This window comes from Gasterosteus aculeatus, chromosome 13, assembly GCF_964276395.1.
Source record: "Gasterosteus aculeatus chromosome 13, fGasAcu3.hap1.1, whole genome shotgun sequence".
Taxonomy (NCBI): Eukaryota; Metazoa; Chordata; class Actinopteri; order Perciformes; family Gasterosteidae; genus Gasterosteus; species Gasterosteus aculeatus.
This window is the reverse complement of record NC_135701.1, coordinates 12,756,419-12,778,275: the sequence shown is the minus strand read 5'-3', so window position 1 is coordinate 12,778,275 and position 21,857 is coordinate 12,756,419. Positions and strand designations below refer to the sequence as shown.

The window sequence follows — 21,857 nt, the reverse complement described above, 5'->3', positions numbered from 1 at the left end:
CTGAGGACAACATCTCCGTGTTTTGTTGGAGGACGGAGCGGCTCCGGCAGCGTGGCCGGCCGGCTGTCACCTGCCCGGGCTCCCTCTGACCTCGTCTCCAGTGGCAACGTGTCCTACCCCCTTTCGACAGACAGCCGCGTGGGACAAAATGACATTCTTGACCTTTACGCATGTCGGCGAGCAAGATGACAACACGAATAAAGAACTGTGTGCTCGTGTGCGTTTCTTACGGACAAAAACGCGCACGTAGGAGCTAACACACACACACGTATGTGCACATACTCACACACAGGGCATAGAGAAACACCTAATATCACAGAGTGTCAGGGACGGAAATCCGATCGGCTGACAACCAGGATACAGATAGCGATTCCCCGCCGCTGATCCATGCAACAGATAGTTTCCACAAACAGCAGTCCGGCTAAGGTTGCAGGCGGCCGGGGGCCGCAGCACAGCCCAGGGCTCCACCTCACGTAGAGAGAAAACAAACGCTTAGGTTACCGCCGATAGGAAATCGATAAGAAAATACACTGTTGTGTCCGATTTTTTTTATTTTTATGAAAAGCTTTGACAAGAGGAAATGAGAAAATGTTTGCTTCTGCATGTAATATTATCGCTCCTGTTAGCTATTCTGTTTTGGTCATTTTTGCTTCACAAATTTCAACGTTTCCCATCTCCTTTTTTAATTGAAGCTCATTAAATGTTTAACCCAAATGTCAGTCTGTTTGATTAATTGTATTAATAATTGTTTAAAGGAATTCCAGTCACACAAATATATTATTGCTTTGCATTTCCCTGGTCTCAAAATCCTCCTAACATTTTTAATATGTATTTATATTATACATGCAGTAAAGAGATATGGCCCCCTTAACATCAATGTAATTAGGAATAACAAAAAAAGTTTGATTCAAATAAAATAGGCCATTTGTACACAAGCAATTAACTGGTGCGGCTTTAAATAATGTAGCCCAGATGGAACCTAATTATAGTCGGCATGCTTTGATTCTGGCTTTCTGACGGAGTATCACTCGGGGCGTCACTTTGGCTTTTCAGTCACCTAGCGTTTGTTTTGAAATTTGTGACAATCAGAGCCGATTACCATTTGTAACAGCATGTAGCGTTTGGTGCGAAGGGAAGAAAGCATGGCCGTTAGCTATGGAGGAGTTTCCTTGTTTCCTTTATGACGGCCCAAAACTCTCTTCCTCTGTTCCCTTACCTCTCTGCACACAACTGATAACAACAGTGTGCGTTTGTGTGCGTTGCTGCATTGTGTTGGGTGTTTCGGTGAAGGGTACAATTGGTCTCTGCTACATGTGTGAGTGTGTGCCACTCATTAGTAGGCGCTAGTAAGTGACGCGCATGTGTGTGGGTGGGTGTGTCAGCGTCTTGTACCAGTGTAGAGTCACATGGAGATCAAACAGTCAGTCAATTACCTTGAGAGGGCTCCAGTGGCTGTGACAGAGTGGACGAGGCTAAATATCCTGGATCAAATGCTCTCCTCTGCCTGTCACATAATGAGGCAGCCTCACCAGGCCAAGACAACGCGCACAGAATGTTCAAACAGGGCGAAGGATCGCCGCCGGACTGAAACCCACGGCATGACCGGAGAATAAGGGAGGGGAGCTTAAGACCACGTACCCGATTTATCCTGCACTACTGTGAAACATCTTCATGGAGCTCAGTGTGTGTATGTGTGTGTGTGTTTGTACGTACGTGTGTGTGTGTATCCTCACTTCAAGGTTACAGCCATCATCATTCTCGTTGCAGACATAATCTCTGTTAAGCTCGCCATGGCCTGATGCTAATTGCAAACACAGTTGGGAAGTGAAGAGATTTTTTTCTATAGTTCCCGTGACAATACCCAATATTATGGAGCGCACAGTGACACCATTATTGCATTTACAATAAATGAGCACATAATTGCATTGACACTAAACTTTATTAAATTAATGCAATTACAATAATCTTGTTAAAATGAGCACATGCAACTTAATTGATTTACAGAAAGCACAAACAAATACTCACTGCTCTTGATTTTCAAAGTTCAATCAGTTAAATACAAGATGCAGTTGTAATTAAACTGGTCAAAATGGCCCCACTCCTTGTCGTCTGTTACATCTGGTTTAACAATACGTAAAATCAATTCCTTTTAAAAACAAACCAAGCTTTTCATCGAGGGAGTGAGATTGGGGATAAAGTAGTACTCATATAGATTCACTTTACACTCATGATTCAGCCAGATGACACGTTATCGATCCCCATATCTTTTAAGGATATTACTTTGATTTGTAGCGTAGCTGATGTAATTCTCTCTTTCTCTCAGTCTTTAGTGGCTATTGAAGCCTGTTCATCGGGGGTTCCTCCTCTAAATCAGGCGACACATATTCGCTTTGACAACATCCATTAGGTCCGACACACTTTGGTTGTTGAAGGAAGAGCGGACGGAAGCTGTTAAAGGCCCATTTAAACCCGTGTGTGAGTGGGTTTACTCCTCCATCCGTGTGAGTGTTGTCGGGGTGGGGTGCGGGAGCTCTGCTACATAGAGGGGTGGAGCTTAACACCAGAGTCATTGGAGGGGCACAGGCTCATCTGCATATTGGCACAGAGACGCCCCCCTGGTGACCCCGGACTGCGAGGGGATAGGGTGGAGAGGCTGGCGGCGTTCCGGAGGAGTTCACCACCAGTTCAGGGTGAATGAGAGAACGCTGCGGCATTGATCGCTTCTGCGGAAGAAGAAAAAAAAAAAAAAAAAAAAGAACAAAACAGAAGTTAAAACGCTGGTGAAGAAGAGACCGACGAGACAGGGGAAATGGAGGAGGTGGAAAAAAGACCACAGGGCCTCAAATTGGATATAAATGATAGATTAGTGGTGTGAGAGGGCTGTGTCTTTGTTTTCCAGGGTTAGGTGTAATGTTGAGCCCTACACAGGTAGCAGAGTCACTGAGAGTGCAGGCTTATTGACTCCCATGATTGCCAAGCCAGTAAATTTAACCCAAGGCACTGACTGCAGTCTGCTCGCTGTATAGATCTCACACACACACACACACACACACACCAGCAACAACGCAACCAAAATCCACACCCAGAACTCACACCTACCCCAGGTCTAACAATCATACACACAAACACATACGTGCAAGCACACCCTCTCCATTAATGCGTCCAGGCAGGGGTCAATCTAATAAACATGGGGTCAGCGCATTGGTCATCAGAGGCCCGTCTATGGTTAAGTGAGACTTCAAGGGGCTTCCTAATTGTATCCCTGTGACCTACTGTCTTTTAGGAGAAACGAGGAGAGGAGCAGAAGTACCACTGATTTGACTCGGCCACGAGGGTCGTTGTCTCTAACTCTTTTCTGCAGGGGCCGGTTGCTTTCTTCAAACACTAAGTGATTTCCGATACTAAGCTTGGGAAAATTGTATAAACACATTTTAATTTGCTTATCTTGAAAAAAACATCTTGAGTGTGCAAATAAGGATTCAAAAAGCGGAACTCATTGCTTTAAGCTTCGTCCCTCACTCTGCAAACACATGTAAATTTTCCTTTAGGTTTATCTGTCAAGGGATGAAACTCCTAATATAATTTTGCAGTAAACCTATTCTCCCTCTGGGAAACAAGGGGGGCACCTCACTGCGGCGTCTCAAGTTCAGTTGTAAATCTGTCTCCGCTCTCGCTGAGCAGTTAGCGAGCAGGACTGGGAGTTCGAGTAGGCCAACAGCAGCGGCAACAATCTGTCCTCATCACGGATGCTTTGATGCAGAGTCGACGCGTTTCGTAAGCAGGTCTCGCTGCCGAAACAAAGCAACTGCCATTAAGTTTGCAAGTTATCCAACTGAAAAGCTGGCCACCGATACCATTACCCCTGAGGCGGGCAGGAACCCGAGGCGCGTGTACCAGATTTATGGCTTCAGTCTGACCCCAACTTTGGGAACTGGCTAACCTGGAGGAGGTCAGAGGGAAACCCCAGCCCTTCTGCCCCCTCCCCACCTCCGCCAAACCACTTGATATGCTCAATAGTTACCTCTCTCCAGCGTTCTTGCCTATCCTCAATCAGCCCTTTCGAATGAATGACTACCGCTCCACTGGTTTTGCTTAGTGCGCCCATTGTGAATATCTCTGGTTTTGTTGGAAGGCCTGATATGGAAAGAGGGACGAGCTGTGGTGTTGATGATCGGGTATCCACTTAGATAACATATTAAGACAGTCCCCTTAGACTAACAGGTCATAGGCTTTCATAGCTCTCATGCAAAAGGCCTTAGACTACCGAGCCAAGCAGTACATTGTGGGAGCGGTCATGAGACTAAAATGGATACTTGGTTATTTAACCATTTAACATGCAAAGCTACCTTTTTGATGATGTCGAAATATGTTTGAAACCCTTCTCATGCTGATGTTTACGTGTGGGTCTTTTACGTTGTAGGCACAGAGCGCCACGAGCTGACCTCCTGGACGAGTTTCAACTCCATCTTCAGGTTCTTCACTGCAATCCTGGAGGCAAAAGAGGACGAGGAGGTGGTGGAGAACTCCAACATTGTCACCACACGCAGCAGCTCCCTCAAAAACAAACACCAAGATTTGTAGAGGGGTGATAAAAATGACTGAAGAAGATTGCAACGGGTCAAAGGGGGGGAATGCAAAAAGTGAAGCTTTACACTTCCAGATCCTCTCTGCTATTTTTTCCCCTCCGTAACCCCCCTCCATCTTCCTCTTCTTATTGTTCTCCCTGAGTGTCATTACACCCTTCCAGCCTCCCCTGGCTGTGCGCACACACACACACACACACAACCTTGTTGTGGTAAGAGACAAGAGTGCAGGGTCACCATGTATACATCAAAATAACGCTTTGCATTACTTCTAGATGAGTGCAACTCTCTCAAAGCGATACGGGCTTGAGCGTTAGCGCTGGTGGCCTGGCTGCGGGTGCGGGCCACGGCAACAGAGATTAAGGCTGACAGGCGCTGTGTACAACGCGCTGTGGTGGTGCACCTCTAATTGTCCTGACATCCGCCCGAACTGAGCTAATGCCCCGCCTGCCCTCCAGTCTGCACTGCTCAGCCCCCCCCCCCCCCCCCCCCCCCCCCTCCCTACCCTTCCTGGTGCTAATGCCTGGGCTTCTTACACCAACATCATCTCAGCTCGGGTTCAATTTCATTTCGACCTGACCAGCGCCCATCTTCTGCTTTCTCTTTGAAAAAAAGCCCTTACTTACTGCAAAGGTTTGCAGGCGATACTCATTCTTACCCGTTGATGATTTGTTTCGTTTGAACAAAGGGAGTTGTTTTCACAACATCTCTGTTTTAATCTGGACTTTCCTCATTCAGCTGTGTGTAAAATATTGTTCATATATCCAGACATTTCTGGAATTGCAGTGCTTAAAATAAGACACTATTTGATTTCTTTCTAATAATAAGCCAATACTTAGACAATATTTAGAATTATTTGCAAAACTGTGGAGAGTCCATTTCTCTCTGTTTATTATAATTATTACATTTTTTTGTTTCCATATGATATCCTTGGTATTGGTGTCCTTAGATGAGTAAATGTGATGAAACAAATAATAAAAAATACACAACCTGTGCTGAATATGGAAAATGCAGGACACTGAGCACATTTAAAATTACTTAAAGTCAAGCATCAAAATGGGTTTGAGGGATTTCTCATTTTAACAGGAGCCAGAAGTCAGACAACACTCATAAAGCCTCAATATATCGCCTTACATGTGTCAGGAAATCCAAGATTTCAATATTATTCTAAGCCTGAATGATATTTCTTTAGATGTTTGAAAAATGTAACATATCTATTTTTTCCTCCCACCCAAGCACTCTTAGAAGTGACAAAGTCAGCTCCCCGCTCAGCTGCACGTAATCTGTCTATGTGACACAAACATGATATAAATGTTCCACAAGACTGGTGTGCTTTATAAACCACTCAAGGCTTAACGGAATATATTTCTAATGTGTCGTGACATTAGTAAAAACCTCCAGCCGGATTCTAAATCTTATGATACCTTAGACGCATTCTCAAATTTGGACCTTTTCTTTTAGTACTTGGAATAGCTGCCATTGTTTAACTTTTACACTGTGAAACCCTACCTTTCCTGTCCACTGTGTGCATGGTTTAAGGCTTTTGTGGATTATCTTTCCGCTGTAATGAGACAACCGCGGCTGATGGTTGCAGGCCTAATTTGCTTTTAATTTGATTCACATCTCTCCAGGTTTCCGGCACAGAAGTTTGCTTATTATTTGATTTGATGAGTTTAGTTCAGAGATACCATTGCTCATTTTTCGGCTTCAATCAGTTCATTTTTCTCTCCGTGGTTTGTATATTGTTGCCTTAGGAATAAACAAGACTATGTTCACTGTTTTTGATAATATCCAGTAAGCCATGTGCAAACGGTAAAGATGCAAGAGCAGCACAAATCCAAAGCACAGCGTGCAAATGAAAGGGGGCTCATTTTAGTCTTTATACAGATGATGTAAATGCAATATTGTCTAAAGAACAGTGCTGTTTTCTTTTATGGCGTATGTTTTGGATTTCATGAAACCAAGAGTGTCCAGCTTGGTCATTTTTGTTATCTCAGTCTCGAGTTTTGGTTTTAAACTGATCTTTGCATGATCCTGTTTTAAAGTGATTAAGAGTGTCCTAAAACGATTTTAAAATTTATTTTAGTTTTTTTAAATAAACCTGTTGAACCTGTTAAAAGCAAATAAAATTAAGTTTTGCTTCTTGCCTGTTAAACTAAACCTGTTTGTATTTCGTTTTGCTTTTTATTTCCTCGTGTTTTTCCTGCAGAGGTAACTTATGTTACATCCCACGAAAATATATATATATATATATATATATATATATATATATATATATATATATATATATATATATATATATATATATATATAATCAGCAGTACTAGAAATCAGATGGAAAAATCAACCGGAGAGAGTCCGAAAGTTTAGAGTTCAGCGGGACGAGGAAGTCGAGCTCAGAGTACCTGAGTCATCATCTCACATGACTCCTCTGAAATCCAACCGGGAGGTGAGACCAACACACACTCATGCTGCCACACGATCGGACAGTGATGAACTATCTTTTGTCATGTTTCTAAAATGTTCAAACCACAAACTTTACAACATTTCAGCGTTGTTGTGTTTTTTTTTTGAGAAGTTACAAATGAAAATACAAAAGACATTTTCAAACATGCCGACAGGATCTTTAAACGGATTGTATCGTTAGTGAGTAAGTTAGTCACTAAGTGTGTTAAAATGAAAACAACCTATAAACGGTAATTCCACTCTTCTTGGTCATTACTTTAGAAAAAGTGAGCCCCCTCCAGCTCAGCGAGGTTTTTTACGGCATCATTTGTTTTCACGCGGTGAAACCGATCAGGTCATTAAACGCCCCCTCAATAAATCTTTAGAAATCTTTTCCATTAACCCCTGAACAACAAGTGGAACCAGGCGAGTCCCCCTCACACCGTGTCAGGCCACTGATTAAAGAGAGCCATTCAATCTCACAAACCCACGTACACAAAACACCACACAACTGTATGTGTTACAAATGTCTTTAGAAACGTCGCGTGGAAAACTGTGGCATTGACGACGCAAAATGTCTCGTATTAGTGAGAATTTCCAAAGTAAACGTCTGTATTCGCATTGACCACGTGTGCGTCGTCCCCTGCTGCTTCTGGGTCTTCTCGAGCACAAGTTGCTAGAAGTTCGCATCCTGTGGGTCTACAATGATTTGACTCATTCGTAGATCTGTGACAAAACATAGCAGCTTTAGGATGAAACCCAACCAAATTGGAGGGAGGGGGGGGGGGGGGGGGGTGGACTGAGTGGAGCCGTGGACATGAAATAGTTGGAGACCCCTGTGCCGACACGGGCTGATCTTTCCATTTTAACTTTAAGAGAGTTGTTGTCACGCCTGCTTGCGCTCGCCCGCTCTGATATGCACAACTCGCATGGAGATGAACTCTTTTCAAAGGATCCGGGCAAAGTTGGTGTGTCACCCCACTGACAGAACCCCCCCCCCCCCCCCCCCCCCCCGCCTCCTTGCCTCCTTCAGGAGTCCTCCAGCGGATCACTGTCAGATCACTATTTGCATAATTATATGCTCAGCTCAGAAGGAAAACTAACCCCCACATTTTACGGGTCAACTAACTGCAACAATCAATGTTTTATCGGGTTTACTAAGGAAGAAATATCTTGAGCATATCATGTTGGAGGGACTCTGTTCCTCTTGTTCTCACCCCTTCTATATCAAATCAATTCAATTACTTTATTGGCATGACTGGTTATCAGGAACAATATTTTTATAAAGCAGTTAAAAAAATTAAAAAAAATTCACCCCCCACCCTTGTTTTGAGAAAGACTCCCATTCTCAGTGAGTGAGCAAATACTTTTTCATCCATTGACAGAGGGAGATTGTCTGGCTTAAGCTTGGAGTTGCATTCAAGATTGTATCCCTTCTTCCCGTCCCCTATTCTGCCTCTTCCTTTCTCTGCCCGGGCTGTGTGCTGTGTTTTTGCTCAGCAGAAGAGGTCTTTAATATAAGGCCCCTGTATACCAGAGCACAGAACTCACTGGCCGGTTTTCGTTAGGCGTCATTACATATTCATTGACTTGCAGATAAACCATTTAATCCAGTGGAAACAACTCCTCTTCAATCGCCTCTCCCCCTTCTCTATTCTAATAAGGACTCGCAGACTGAGACGACTGACATCACATTTAGGGAAGAGTGGGACTGGCCTTTATTCATCGGGACCAGGAAGGTGCAGCTCGCCGAGAGATGCGGTCTGGGCACAGGTGTTGCACCAAAGGGGCGCGATGGGCCCCTTAAAGGGTACAAGAATCCCGATAAACATGCAAATTTATACACATTTCATTCCTACCTCTTTTGTGATATGAGCCATTTGATGTGCAACATATCTATATATATATATATATATATATATATATATATATTATATATATTATATGTGATGCACAACTGCAGACAAACACGCACGCAAAAGCGAACTCGTTTGAAGAGCCCAGAGCTTCCTTCCCTGTGCGCACATAAGCAGAGATACATACGGTGGCCTGTTATCCCTCTCCCTTTGCTCTCACCTGTCTCGGGGCTTCTAAAACGTTATCATGTGTGGAAATATGCAAAGCAAAGCGGCCATTCCGGCAAGAATTGCAATTCCCCCGGTTATTAAAGGAAGGGCCGGGCTGCGGGAGAGGTGAAACATGTCTTCAGAGACCCATGTGACTAAGAACGAGGCTAAAGCCCCTTTGAACACAATGCGAATGTTACCCTAGAAGACTCGTGTGGTCTTTTTTTTATTTTATTTTTTTGTATTTTCTCTACTTTTCCAATTCTTCTAAGTAGCCAGCACGGTCTGATCGGTGCGTGCGTCGTGCGTGCTTGAGGATGCGGCGTATAACACGTGGTTTGCGGGACAGCTGTTGGCAGAGCTGTTTTTACGGCGTTCAGACCATTTGGCTTTAATGGCAGCTTTTCAGGCGAACCGCTGCTCCATCCCCTCACCGCCCCCTCAATTACACCTCCTCTGATACTCTGCTGGCCGGAGGAAAGAAAAAAAAACACCCTCTGAGATGCAATACATTTGAGGAATGAGCTCTGACTTTTAAGATTTGGGGCTATACTCTGGTGATTGGAGCAGTGTTAGGCAACCGGTGATGAAGGAGGCAGGAAAGGAGGTATAACGCGGTTTAAAGGCCTAGTTTGCAGGCCACCGACGGCTCGCTTGGGCAATTGGTCGTTTTCACTTGATGAATGGCAGTCAGTCTTGATAGGCCCACAATCGGGCCTTTCTCTGGCTCTAAAACGACACTGGATATCGGGAAGCTTAAGACCAATAATGTTCATGAAGCATCCGCTTTAATAGTATCGACAAATGGCAATTTTAATTCAACGTGTGTGTCTGTTTGTTGATATCGTTTCTTCTTCTAGATGTGCACACTTGACCATCAAGAGGAAACGTCCATTGTGATGAAATAATAACAAACTTTCTCCAGTTATTTCCTCATAATACAAATAAAAACTTCAGGGGAGCGGGAATTGGCTTCTGCAGATCTATTTATTTATTTATTTCTCAACGAGTAAACAAGATGGCCTTTGGATTTTTTTCCCCTTTCTTTTCAACGGATCAATTAAAACAACAATAATAATAATAATGAAATAATAATTGTGATTGTAAACAGAAATCAGAAATCGTGATAATCTTCAATAATAAAATGCACTTTCCCTGTAATTTCTTAAATTGATATTTCTACTTAAATGTATTATCTACACTGTATTCAGTGTTCTAAAATGTCCTAATCGATTATGTAAAATTTTGAAGTACATATACCGTGTCTTAAATTGTCATTATACTGTATTAAGCTAAATTGCAAATTTGTATCGTAACAGGTGACCAAATACATGTATTTTATTTAAACAAAATATATTTATGTAAAATACACGTCCTGGATAATCCGTTGTCATTAATGACACTTTCGGAAAACATCTAATTGGATTTAATTTAAATTAATATATTAATCGGAAATGCAAGTGACACACAAAATAATCTTATACGAAAATATAGAACATTTTCTTTGTTAGTGTGTACATAGTTTTGTTCTGTTTACTTACAGTTAATTTGAAAAAAGAATGTAGAATTGTGTGTCAGTCTATTTTGTCGAAAGAAATAGATTCATTCTCCTTACAAATCGTCTCATTTTACTAACGCCATACTCTTATTATTATGAAGAAAACGTAGGTGATCTTATCTCAGGCGACCATAATACATCCAAGGACTCCAAATGTATATGAAAGAATATTTTATTACACTAAAAGTAACTACATTTTGTCTAACATTTTTGGAAATCATCTCAAAATAACTCAAGTTCAACAGACTGAGACATATGTAAAAATCAAAACAAAACAAAAAAACACATTTATTTCACTGCACCTCCTGAGCTAAACCACGCTATTGCCCGCTGTCTTTCCTCTTTTTGGCTTAAAATCTCTAAGATTTTTTTTTGAGCAACACGATATTAAATCACACATTATAGATGAGTTTCATCATATGGACGCAGCCCTCCGAGGATAAACACGGCAGTGCGTGCGGTAAGAATATGATCCAAGTTATTATTACTGAGGGAGCGGCCTTTCACTGGCTGTCAGTAGCCTGCATCCTCATTAGATCCAGCCCAAAAAGAGATGAAGGTCTAAATGAAATTATTGCCATCCAATGAACTCAAATTAGCCGGGCCACACCATGACAGACAGCTCGAATAGAGAGGTGGGGGCGGGGGGGGGATTGGAGGAATATAGGTGGTGGGACTGCAGGTGTATGTTCTGATGTGCATTTCATGGTTTCCGAGGCCCCTTAAGTGAAGTTGAGTTCATTTTGAATCTCCGTGGTTAAGCGAGTTAATATACTCCTGTTATTAAAGGGCCTGCAGTCACCTTGCAGCCCGAACCCCTCCTCCCCATCCCAACGGCTTAGACTTTGTTCCCATCTATTTCATATCTTTATCAGCCATTCAAATACTACTCTCTCTCTCTCTCTCCCGTCCACAATCTCGCCACTCGGTAGAATGGCTTTCTTTCTAGTCGCCGAGGTCCCTCACTCATTGTGTTCGCTACCTGAGTCAGCAGGGAGGATGAAAAGGGGGAGAGTTTGCCGGAGGAAGGACGGGAGGGAAGGGGTAGTTCGGCGTGCAGGGAGGGAGGACAGGGGCGATGATAGGCCGGCGGGGCCCTGGAAGGAGTTGAGTGAATTTACCTGCTTCTCCGGTGGCGGGTCGTGCGCGTGTGATGGTGTGCGAGAAGTTAACGAGAGAGCGGGAAACTACTTTATTGCTGTTTATCCCTGCAGCGAAAGCTGTCAGGTGACAGATCGGCAGCAGCTCTAATCAGTGCTCCCTTGCTTTCCCAACCGAGATCCCCTCTCAATTCGCTTCTGATCTTCCACAAATGCTTTGTTTCTATTGCCATTTATTCCGTGAAACATGTGCATTTTTTTTTTACTATTCTAACAGTTGAGATAGTCATTCAAAGTTTGCGATCGTATCCAACGAGTTAAATTGAGGAATAGGATTTGAATTAAAACATATAATGGATTGACAATGGCAGATGCAAAATGTTATGTTCTTTAGAAACACATCATCCAGTCTGAATAAAATCATATTAATAATACAACGCACCAAATTAAAACGGAAATAAGTATATTAGGCAGAATCTGTATCGAATTAAATCCAATTTCAGCCAACTGTGGTGAAAAAGAAAGTAAGTCAATACTGACATTGTGTTTTATGTCAAAATTACTCATGTACGTTTTAATCTTTGTATTTAGTGGATACAAATACATACACAAAATAATAGATAAAATATTCTTCTTTGATCTTATCAAGCATGTGATGCTACCGTGTAACTTTTACTCAATCTATCTGTCTAACTTTATTTCATGTATATTAATAGCATTTAAATTCCAGCTGTATAAATGAACCAAACATGCTTTATCCTAAACGTTACACCTTCATTCACCTGCATTGATTATAAAACAAGATGTGCTGGGGGGGGGGCATGCTTAGAAACACATGGCTGATTACTGTCATATCTGGCATAAAAACCAGTGTAGAAAAAAAAATCATATTTCGAAAAGCAAGATAACCCGCCTCAGCTGGCCGAGCGTCACGCAGAGCCGCAGAATAACGGTGGACCTAAAGCTGTATTTCACCGCGAGCCTTTGGATTGGTGCTTATCTCGCCAACACAGCGCTGCTGACCTGTAGGCTGCAGCATCAGAGGTGTGTGTTTGTGTTGAGGTGTTGACCTGTCAGGGGGGACTTGTTAGGACTTTAACTCCAACTGCGGTCTCCAGACATCTGGGGGGGTGGCATCGATTTGAAACTTGTCCTGTCTAATTTGATGATAACATACAGCCTGCCCCGCCGCAGCACCATGGACAGCGCACTGTCTTGACCTTGCCTTGCTATCAAATTACCCCCCGTCTGGGCCACGGTGGGAGCTCAGCTCCGACTTCGCTATCGGATAAGAGAGGGAGTGGGGGCAGAGAAAGAGACTTCTGCTTATTTTACAGGAGACAAATCTCCTCTCAAACCAGTGCTTCAACTCTGTAATACAAGAGGAGTTTGGCGGTTAACATTGGCTGTTGACCCAACCGCCTTTGTAAACAATGCATTGTCACGCTTCAACAAATGCTTCATTTTATTTGTGTTATCCTTACAGGACCTGCGTGTTCTTGCACCCAGAAGTTCACCTAATTCCATTTAAGTGGATTTCAAAGTGGCCCCGTCTGGTGACATAGACGCGGATGATCTGCCCTTTAAAAGACTTTTGAAGTTGAAGTGCAAAAACAAACACATTCCTAAAGGAAAAGTTCAGTATTAAAATGTCCCATAAGTAAACGAAATTATTTACACCCCATCTAAGTGAATGAGGTATGGCTGATGCAAAAATGCAGAATTTGTTAACTTCAACTGTCAGGGAAATGAAGTAAAAGTGTATTTTTTCTAAAAACTTAAGAGACCACTCAGAACGTACTTTGTCGGTTAAAGGTGTGTCTTACATGTGTTAAGAAGAGAGACGTAATCCCCGCACTTCAACAGATTATAAGAAGTCACGTCACTGTCTACTTCAGAGAAAAGCAACAGTTATGCGCCATCAGGCTGCAAGTCAAACCCAACGGAATAGTACGTGGACAAATAGATGCAAGACAAAAGGAGAAAACTATTCATATTTTTCAAATTATCTCATAGTAGTTCAGCTGCTGTACATGTTGTGGTAACAAGTTGATTTGGGACCCAGAATGTCTATAGTTTAAAAAAGAGCCCGAGGCACTAACGAGAGGGGGGATTTACTGATGGAGAAAGAGAGGGAGAGAGAGGCTGTTTGATGGAGCTCTGCAGCTTTGAGACAGCTTGTTAATTAAAACCCCAAGAGACGAGGCTCTGCAGCCACCGTCCATATCAGAGCACTGCTAACTACACTGACAGCAAGTTACTTAACAAGCGAGCGCCTCAATCCTCTACCGTTTTATCACAGGAAAGCAGTGAGATATTCTAATTCGTTAAAATCCCACTGTGGCGGTGAAATATCTTGTTTTCTACTTAAGAAATTATGACAAACCTTCGTATTCTCTGGCATTCCGTGGATGGAGCCCAAATGGCAGCTTAAGCCACGAAATCCGCACACCAGCTTAAATGTGGCAAATTCGATTAAGGACGGAAATAAAGATATGTCAAAAAATGAGTGAATTAGTCTAGACGTACAGGTTGGATGGTATTAAATGTTTAGCTTTATATTCGGGCACTTCGGATGATTTCCCCAAATCAATCAGGCCCATTGTCTGCGATTTCAGACAATGGGCCTTGGTGCAGATACAAAAAAAAAGTCAAAACAAAGCGGCTACCGTGGTTTTATTTTGGTGAAGGCGATTTATGATACATTTCAATCGAGGTTATATTGTCCCAACGCATTATTCCGCCTTAATTGCACCTGCAACCTGCCCTTTGCCTGCAGGATATCTGGGCAATTTCCATCCCATATGCAGGTGTGAGACGATGGCTTGTTTAGTCGAGGAATACAGAGAGATCCTCACTCAAACACTCAACATGTACGACAGGCTCATGCCCATTGTTCGGGGGAAAAAAATAATTAAAATGCTGCTTCCCTCTATCCCTCTGTCACTAATAATGTGTTGCCAACTTGTGTAAATATCAGTAAAAGAAGACGTGGATTTGGAGGGAATGAGGTGAAGCATGACACAGTGTCCTCATACAGTAGAAGAGAACCTGCTGTGCCACACAGGATCTAACAGTGTGACTGTGTGTGTTGGAGGGGGGGGGGGGGGGGGGGGGGCGAATGGGTAATACAGCTCAATCAACAATGAAACCTTGCCTGTGGCTTTCTTAAGGTCCCAGCAAGATTCCAATCCCGAAAGTCTCTTATCAAAAGTTTATTGTCCACGTGTCTCTTGGAGCCCTCCTCTCCTCATCATCTATCCTCCTCATCATCTATCCACCAACAGTTTGAGCACTTTGGTTGATTACACAGCACACTCGAAAAAAGAACCAAGTTAAATCCCGATATAATATTTCATTTGGCTCAACATTTTACTATTTTAGTTCCCGTTCGTAGTTCGGATGTCTTCATGTGAGGATTAAATGCAGCCAGAGGGAAAAGCCGAAACCAACATTAACAGCCCACTTGTTTATCTTCGGCCACATCCGAGGAAATCCATTCTCTGGATCTGTCACGCGATCTGTTGTCGAATTAAAAGAGGACTTGGGGACACTTTTGGCAATCGGTTATCATAATAACGCAAAGCAACTCCCGACTTGAACCAAAATGTATTTTCCCAAAAATGTGAAACCAACCGTTTCTTTCAACAATTTGAACTCACGCTGATTATTGTTTCACTCGCATCAACCGAGAAAGCTCCCAATTAAAACACGACAAAACATTTACAGGACGTTCTCATCCTTCTAAAGACTTTCTAAAGGTGTGTGAAGTGCGTGTTTCTTTGTCGTTGACTGCCGTATAATACTCCTGCACGTGATCCCATCGTGGCTCCTTTGGGGGAACTGCGCGTTTTAAGGCGGCTGTAAAAGTCTCTCCGAGTCTCAAACACATTCACCGACGTCAGACGCCGACAAGCCGCTATTTAGTGAAGGTGTAACTGCAGTAAGTCACTAACAGTGCAATATACCTATTATTCCTTTGGTGGCAAGCAATCTAAAATAGATTAGAAACTCGGACATTGGATTTATAATAATTAATAAAACATTGCATGATTCTCAAATTCTGTTGTTTTCATACTTTTAAACACGAATAATGTATTGTGTGTTTTAATAAACTTTATGTACCCGAGTCTCGCGCAGATGCTATACATTGTGTGTAAATAATTAACAGTTGATTCAAAATATTTTCTTTTTATTATCCATTTCTGCTGTATGGATTTTGTAATCAAACTTAATTCTCGGTTTGCCAGAATTTACCTAAATTAATAAGACATTATTTATTTGAACATGGATAATTAAAGTCATTTTATTGACTTAATTGTCACATGAATTAGTGCGTAAATTCTGCAACGTAACATCGCTTAAACAAACAATTCATAATTGAATTGATGTGCGATAGTCTGTGTTATTATCAGCTTAAATAAAACTTCATTGAGGAACGCTGGTTTTAATCGATGCCACAGCTTAACCAAACAAACCACAACGCAAGTTGCTAGAGGGTAGTGTACGTAGGAGAGGCGTTTGCAGCGGTTAGAAATGCCCCTGGAAAGGCTACTCTGTGCTGAGCGGTGGACTCCAGACAGGGAGAGCAGAGCGAGGATGAAAAGAGACAGAAGGGGAGAGAGAGGAGGGGAGGGGGTGGGAGGGAGGGTGGGGAGTGAGGGGATGGGGGTACCAGGCGGTTCATGTGTCAGAGGGTCCCATAACGCAGAGCGCCATCTAGCAAACAAAGGTAGAAACAATAACAGCTTACTGAGGTCTGGGACGGAGAGGCTGTCTTTACGCACGCGGAGGCGCGCGGGGACGCCACAACAAAGCGCCGTAGTTTAGCGCTCTCTGACACTTAAAACGTGGTGTATCGTGCGTTGCCACGGCGCGATCCCACTTCCGCGCTTCATGCTCCGATTCACGCGATCCAACCCAAACTCGAAGAAATTGATACGTGTGCTTGTTTTTTTTTATTATTATGTATTATTCATTTGTTTTCCATCGGATTCCACTTTAATGATGAGCATCTGAGGGACCGAGATGGCAAAAACCAGATGAGTGGTCGAGCTGAAAAGGGGAGAACTTTTAATGCCAAAGCAAGTGAGGGAGGCGAAGGGCGGCAGGTGACTCCCCCTCTTGACAAAATCAACCGATGCCATCACTGTCAGGGTTCATACTCTGGGTGTGAATGTGTACAAGCAAACGATACACTATACAATATTATACAATAGCATATGTATTATATTATACTATATATTGTGTAATATATATGCTTAACGTCTGTTGATGGAGGTTTTGCCTCTTGTAATAACTGCGTACAGTATACGCACTATGCCTAATAGTGATGCGTTATAATGATAATAGTGATAAAAGCCTGGTCGCGAGGGGCGCGAGCACTATTACTGCTGCGATCAATGCAGAGCTGTAAATCCAAAGTGATCGAGCTTCACTGTGCTTCATTCAGCCGGCAGATTCTTCGTGTTGTCGTTCATCTTGGTCCACTTTGTAAACCAACCGAAATGACAGACTGTATTCATCAATTGGTGCTGCAAAAAATAAAAAGCTTGTAGCATTTTAAATAATGTAGCTTTGGTTAGTAAAATAAATCTCTATTTACACTTTCAAAACATCACTTTAACGTGATATTAAAGACAATGTGAGCGATTTCCTCGGGTTTAGAGTGAACAAAGATGCATGGGCAAAAATCTTTTCCATTCCCTTCGACAAGAAATAATTTGTGATCATTTGCACTCGTTTAACGCGTCCAATAAGCAGCATAATCACCAGGTTTATGCAGACTTCCAACCGAGCCAGGAATACGCTTTTAGACATAACTGTAAAGTATACATAGTACATGTACATAGTGTGTATGTGTGTGTGTGTGTATGTGTGTGTGTGTGTGTGTGTGTGTGTGTGCACATGCACTACGGATGTGCCCTCGAAGTAAATTGAGGTATCGCAGGAGTGTGCCGTCATCATTTATTAAGTTAAATGGTCATATTGTTTAGATTATCTACTATTCTGTGGTAATGCATTTTCTTATTTTAGATGTATTACATAAAAAAATAAGAGTAAAGTCATATTTATATTTATTTTATTTTTATGTAACATTCGAATTGACATACTGCAACAATAGCCACACTTTTTCATATTTATACCCTCCTATATTTTCCTTACAAGTGAACCCTTTACATTTTGCACTACACCAAAACTGTAGCCTTGTTAGTCATAAAATGATGGGCTTGCTCTTTTGTTAAAGCCCTATTTTGGTATAAGATTCTTTCCATAAATGTTTTCTCTCTCTTCAGCATTATGGTGCTGTACAGAATCCCCGCCAGATGATACCTCTATTTATTGAAAATGATCCACTATTTTACTTGCCCAAATTAGATTGAACAACTAAGGAGCACTTTGAGAACCCTTTATTTTCTACACCCAAACCTCTATGAGCCACCTTTTCGTCCACGTGTTTTATTTTCTGCTGCTTACTCCACAGGTCGTGCCACTGCACTGGGAACCCACCTTCCTTATATACGCGCCGCCTGCGTGGAAAAGAAAGAGTGAAGATGTGACGGGGCGTATTTGAAGTATGACGAGCTTTGTGGTCCAGTCCTTTTCATTCCCTTGCCTCAAATATACGCCCGCTTTCAAATAAGCCTCTTTGCACCCCCCGTCCCAGCCCACCCCCGCCCCCCCCTCTCCAACACACACACACCCCCTGCCACCATGACATGAATGGGCGACTGACCTTTAGGGCCGTGTCCACTCCGCGGTCCAGTTTTATCCAAATAAGCCTTCTTCCCCCACCCTGCCTCATACGATGCCAGCAACTCTTTACTGATATCATCAGCGGATGCAAATGAATTTGGACGGAGTGGGGGGGGGGCGGAGTGGAGGGGGTGGTGTCGGTGGCGTACGCATGGACAAAATACCACACATGGCTGCAGAATGCTGCATGTGGAGGGATGAGACTATTGAATACCGCACTACGAGAACTATACTCGAATTCAATATTGCATAAAAACACATTCCTATTCCAGAAATATTGACTGTGAAATCCCCCCCCCCCCCCCCCCCCAAACAAAAAAAAATTGCCATTCAAATGAGATGCGTTTATTTCTGCATGGCCTTTGAAGAGAGAGGGGTCGTGTCACTCAAAGGGACAGGGCCACTCCGTTTTACCCCCCCTCCCCTCCTCCTTTTTGCTTTCCCTCTCTCCCACCCTTCTCTCCCCCTCTTTTTCTCGCTCCTATTCCACCCCCCCCCCCCCCCCCCACGCGCATTCACTCTCACGCACGCTCATTTTCACTATACACACTACGACAGAGGCTAGATTAGAGCTGCGCTCCTTTAACAAGGGAGAAGGGGCACTTCTATAATCACAGCGGCGGTATGTGGGGCCACAAAGAGTCTGCAGCCACAGGGCGACATGTCTTGGTGTCGAGGGGTCCGAGCCGTGGGCATGGACCAGAGAGCTGCCCTACCCGACGCACAGTGGTTGTGGAAGTTAGTGACGAGGTTATTAACACAGACCACCGCAAAAGACCCCTTTTAAATCCACAAACAGCGCAAGCCTATACGGCACTAATGGGCGCAGAACCATTCAGCACGCTAACAAGACCACGGCGCAACTGCTGTTGGATATGCGCGCGTTGCTGGCAACCGTTTCTTGCTTAAACACAGCAGTGCAACATGGACATACACGTTTGATGGATGGTGCTGATTAAAAGACATATATTTATCAACATGCCGCACGTCCACTGAGGTGGCAGAGAGAGGGAGAGAGACCGGAGGGAGTCAATAGCGAACCTTAACCCTGGAAGGAGCGGCTCCCTGTGACAAAGATGAAAAATACCCTTCAATGCATCGTTACAGTCAATCATAATAAACCTGCAGTCGCCTCTTTAAGCAATTTAGGTAAACACAGATGGTAACAATAAAAACCTCAAATTCGACACAATCCATAACACAAAAGGGACTAAGATAGATTGATTGATTGAAGGACAGATTGCTTATATATATATACTGAAATATATATATATATATATATATATATATATATATATAATAATAATAATATATTTCAGTCCATTATTGACCTTTATACCGCTTCGCAGTTACTTTGTTGTCACGCCAGATTTATTTCTGATTTAAATTTGAATTTCTCTTCACAAAGACTCTATGACAAAAACATTTACATTTATTTTACTGCAGACATGTCGTAGTACACCTATAGTCCTAAAAAAAATAAACGGAATGAGTCTAAGCAAATCCTTGGCAATTGACATTCACACGTCTTTAGTGGAGTGGTTTGATACCTGCTAAAACGCTTGCGAATTCATTGCCATTGGATAATATAGGAAAGGACCACGAAGGGAACAGGCTCAGTCTTTACACGCATTATTCTGCTCGAGTGACTCGCTGAGAAAAAACTCACAGACAACAAAGATTTGACAAGCATGAATGCAGCCCTGTGTGTTTTGTCTTCATAACACACACACACACACACACACACACACACACACACACACACACACACACACACACACTAATATATATATATATATATATATATATATATATATATATATATATACATCTCGTCTATTTCTTCATGTTTTGTTTTTGCATCTGATGCGGGTCGTTAATCAATTATTTCCCACAGTTGATGCAGTTGCAACAAAATGCTGCTGAGTAAAATTGAAGAGCTCGCTGACTGCTGTGGCTGCGTCACACGCCATCTGGAGGGTATTAGAAGGAGAAGCCGTAAATATTACCAAAAAAAGCCTAGACGTTGTCAGGTATGCCCGTGTCCTGCATGCATGCATGGCCTCCCATGTGTTGACACGATCAAACTGTTGGGATATCTATTACAATCTGAATGTATTAAATGAACAATTCAGTGTGTTTGTTCAGATCTCCCAATGAATCCCAGGATTGGTCTGTTTACATTTTAGGATTATTATGGGATGAAATGCCAAGGTTACAATATGGTTAGCACGAGCAACAGGTTAACTGCCTCTTACTTTCTCCTGAATTTAATTACCTTAACAGCCTATTGTTTATAATAATTAATTGGTGAGACACTTTATCTTTTATAGCAGCATCACTTTGCCGCTGAAAAAACACACAGAGCCTTTCAAACTTGACAGAATTAATTAGAAGTTCGTCTTGAGCTGCAAACGCTGTTACATCCGATTCACACGACTTTCCTTTCCCCACCAGCCGGGTCTCCTGTTACCTCGTACAGTGTGATTTGTTCTGCATTTTTATTTTGATGTTATTATATTTGCAAGACCACGTGTAGAAACGTGTGCACGTGCATTGCTAAACGTGGGCCCATGTAGGTTTTGTGCATACGTGGTACAGCTGATATCCTCTTTGAAGCGTAATGCCACGTGCTGATTAATTCCTCAGTCATGACAAGCACAGGCACATATACACACGCATGCACGCACACACACACAGATACGCAAACACACGCACGCACAAACACATGGTGTTGCACATGTCCATCCTCTTTCACTTTTTACGTATATATCCCTCCTCCTCTTTCTCACTCACTCCCCCATGGCTTCATCCGTTACAGTCCGAGGAACACACAAGGACGCTGTGTAAAAGAGACACACACACACACACACACACACACACACACACGCACACGCACGCACGGAGGAAAGAGAAAGACTAGGGGAGAGGGAAAGACAAGAGACACTGAGACAGAGAGAGCGTGAAAATTAACCTTACTTTTTTTTTTCCTTCTTTTTCCTTCCGTGAATCCTCGTCCGTCCGTCTGTGACAGAGCCTGACTTGATCCGGCCACTTCTTCCTCAGGGCTAAAACGGCTGCTGTGGTGCGCGTTAATTCATACATTTCTGGGCTGTGTCCGAACCCAGAAGCTTTAGAGAGGGAAGAGGAGTGCAGATTGAGACATATTGAGGCCGCTTTAAAAGGATCATTTCATCATGTGGGAGGTTGGGACACACAAAGTTTGGACCCGTGACTTGCATTCCGGAGGGACATGCATATTTTAAAACAACAAAGCAGGACAGAGACCAGGGGCCCCGGGGTGGGTGGGGAGAAAACTTGGAGAGAAGTTACTATCAAATGAACAGCT

The 21,857-nt window shown here is 42.9% G+C and overlaps 1 protein-coding gene and 1 long non-coding RNA gene across 5 annotated transcripts in view; one reads left to right on the top strand and one right to left on the bottom strand.

The window, feature by feature from the left end:
- Window positions 1-6,743, top strand: part of arb2a (ARB2 cotranscriptional regulator A) — a 133,117-nt gene extending 126,374 nt beyond the window's left edge. For all 4 annotated transcript variants that reach the window (XM_078087605.1, XM_078087603.1, XM_078087606.1 and 1 more), the window contains exon 11: window positions 4,421-6,743. In XM_078087605.1, coding sequence (XP_077943731.1) covers window positions 4,421-4,581 — 161 coding nt within the window. In that variant the 3' untranslated portion in view covers window positions 4,582-6,743. The remainder of the gene's footprint in view (window positions 1-4,420) is intronic.
- LOC120830821 (uncharacterized) lies at window positions 1,921-21,748 on the bottom strand. Its single transcript, XR_013452117.1, has 2 exons — window positions 21,488-21,748; window positions 1,921-2,723 (listed from the first exon to the last, which is right to left on the bottom strand). It is a non-coding gene; the product is annotated as an uncharacterized LOC120830821 (long non-coding RNA).
- Between the last annotated feature and the right edge of the window lie 109 nt (window positions 21,749-21,857).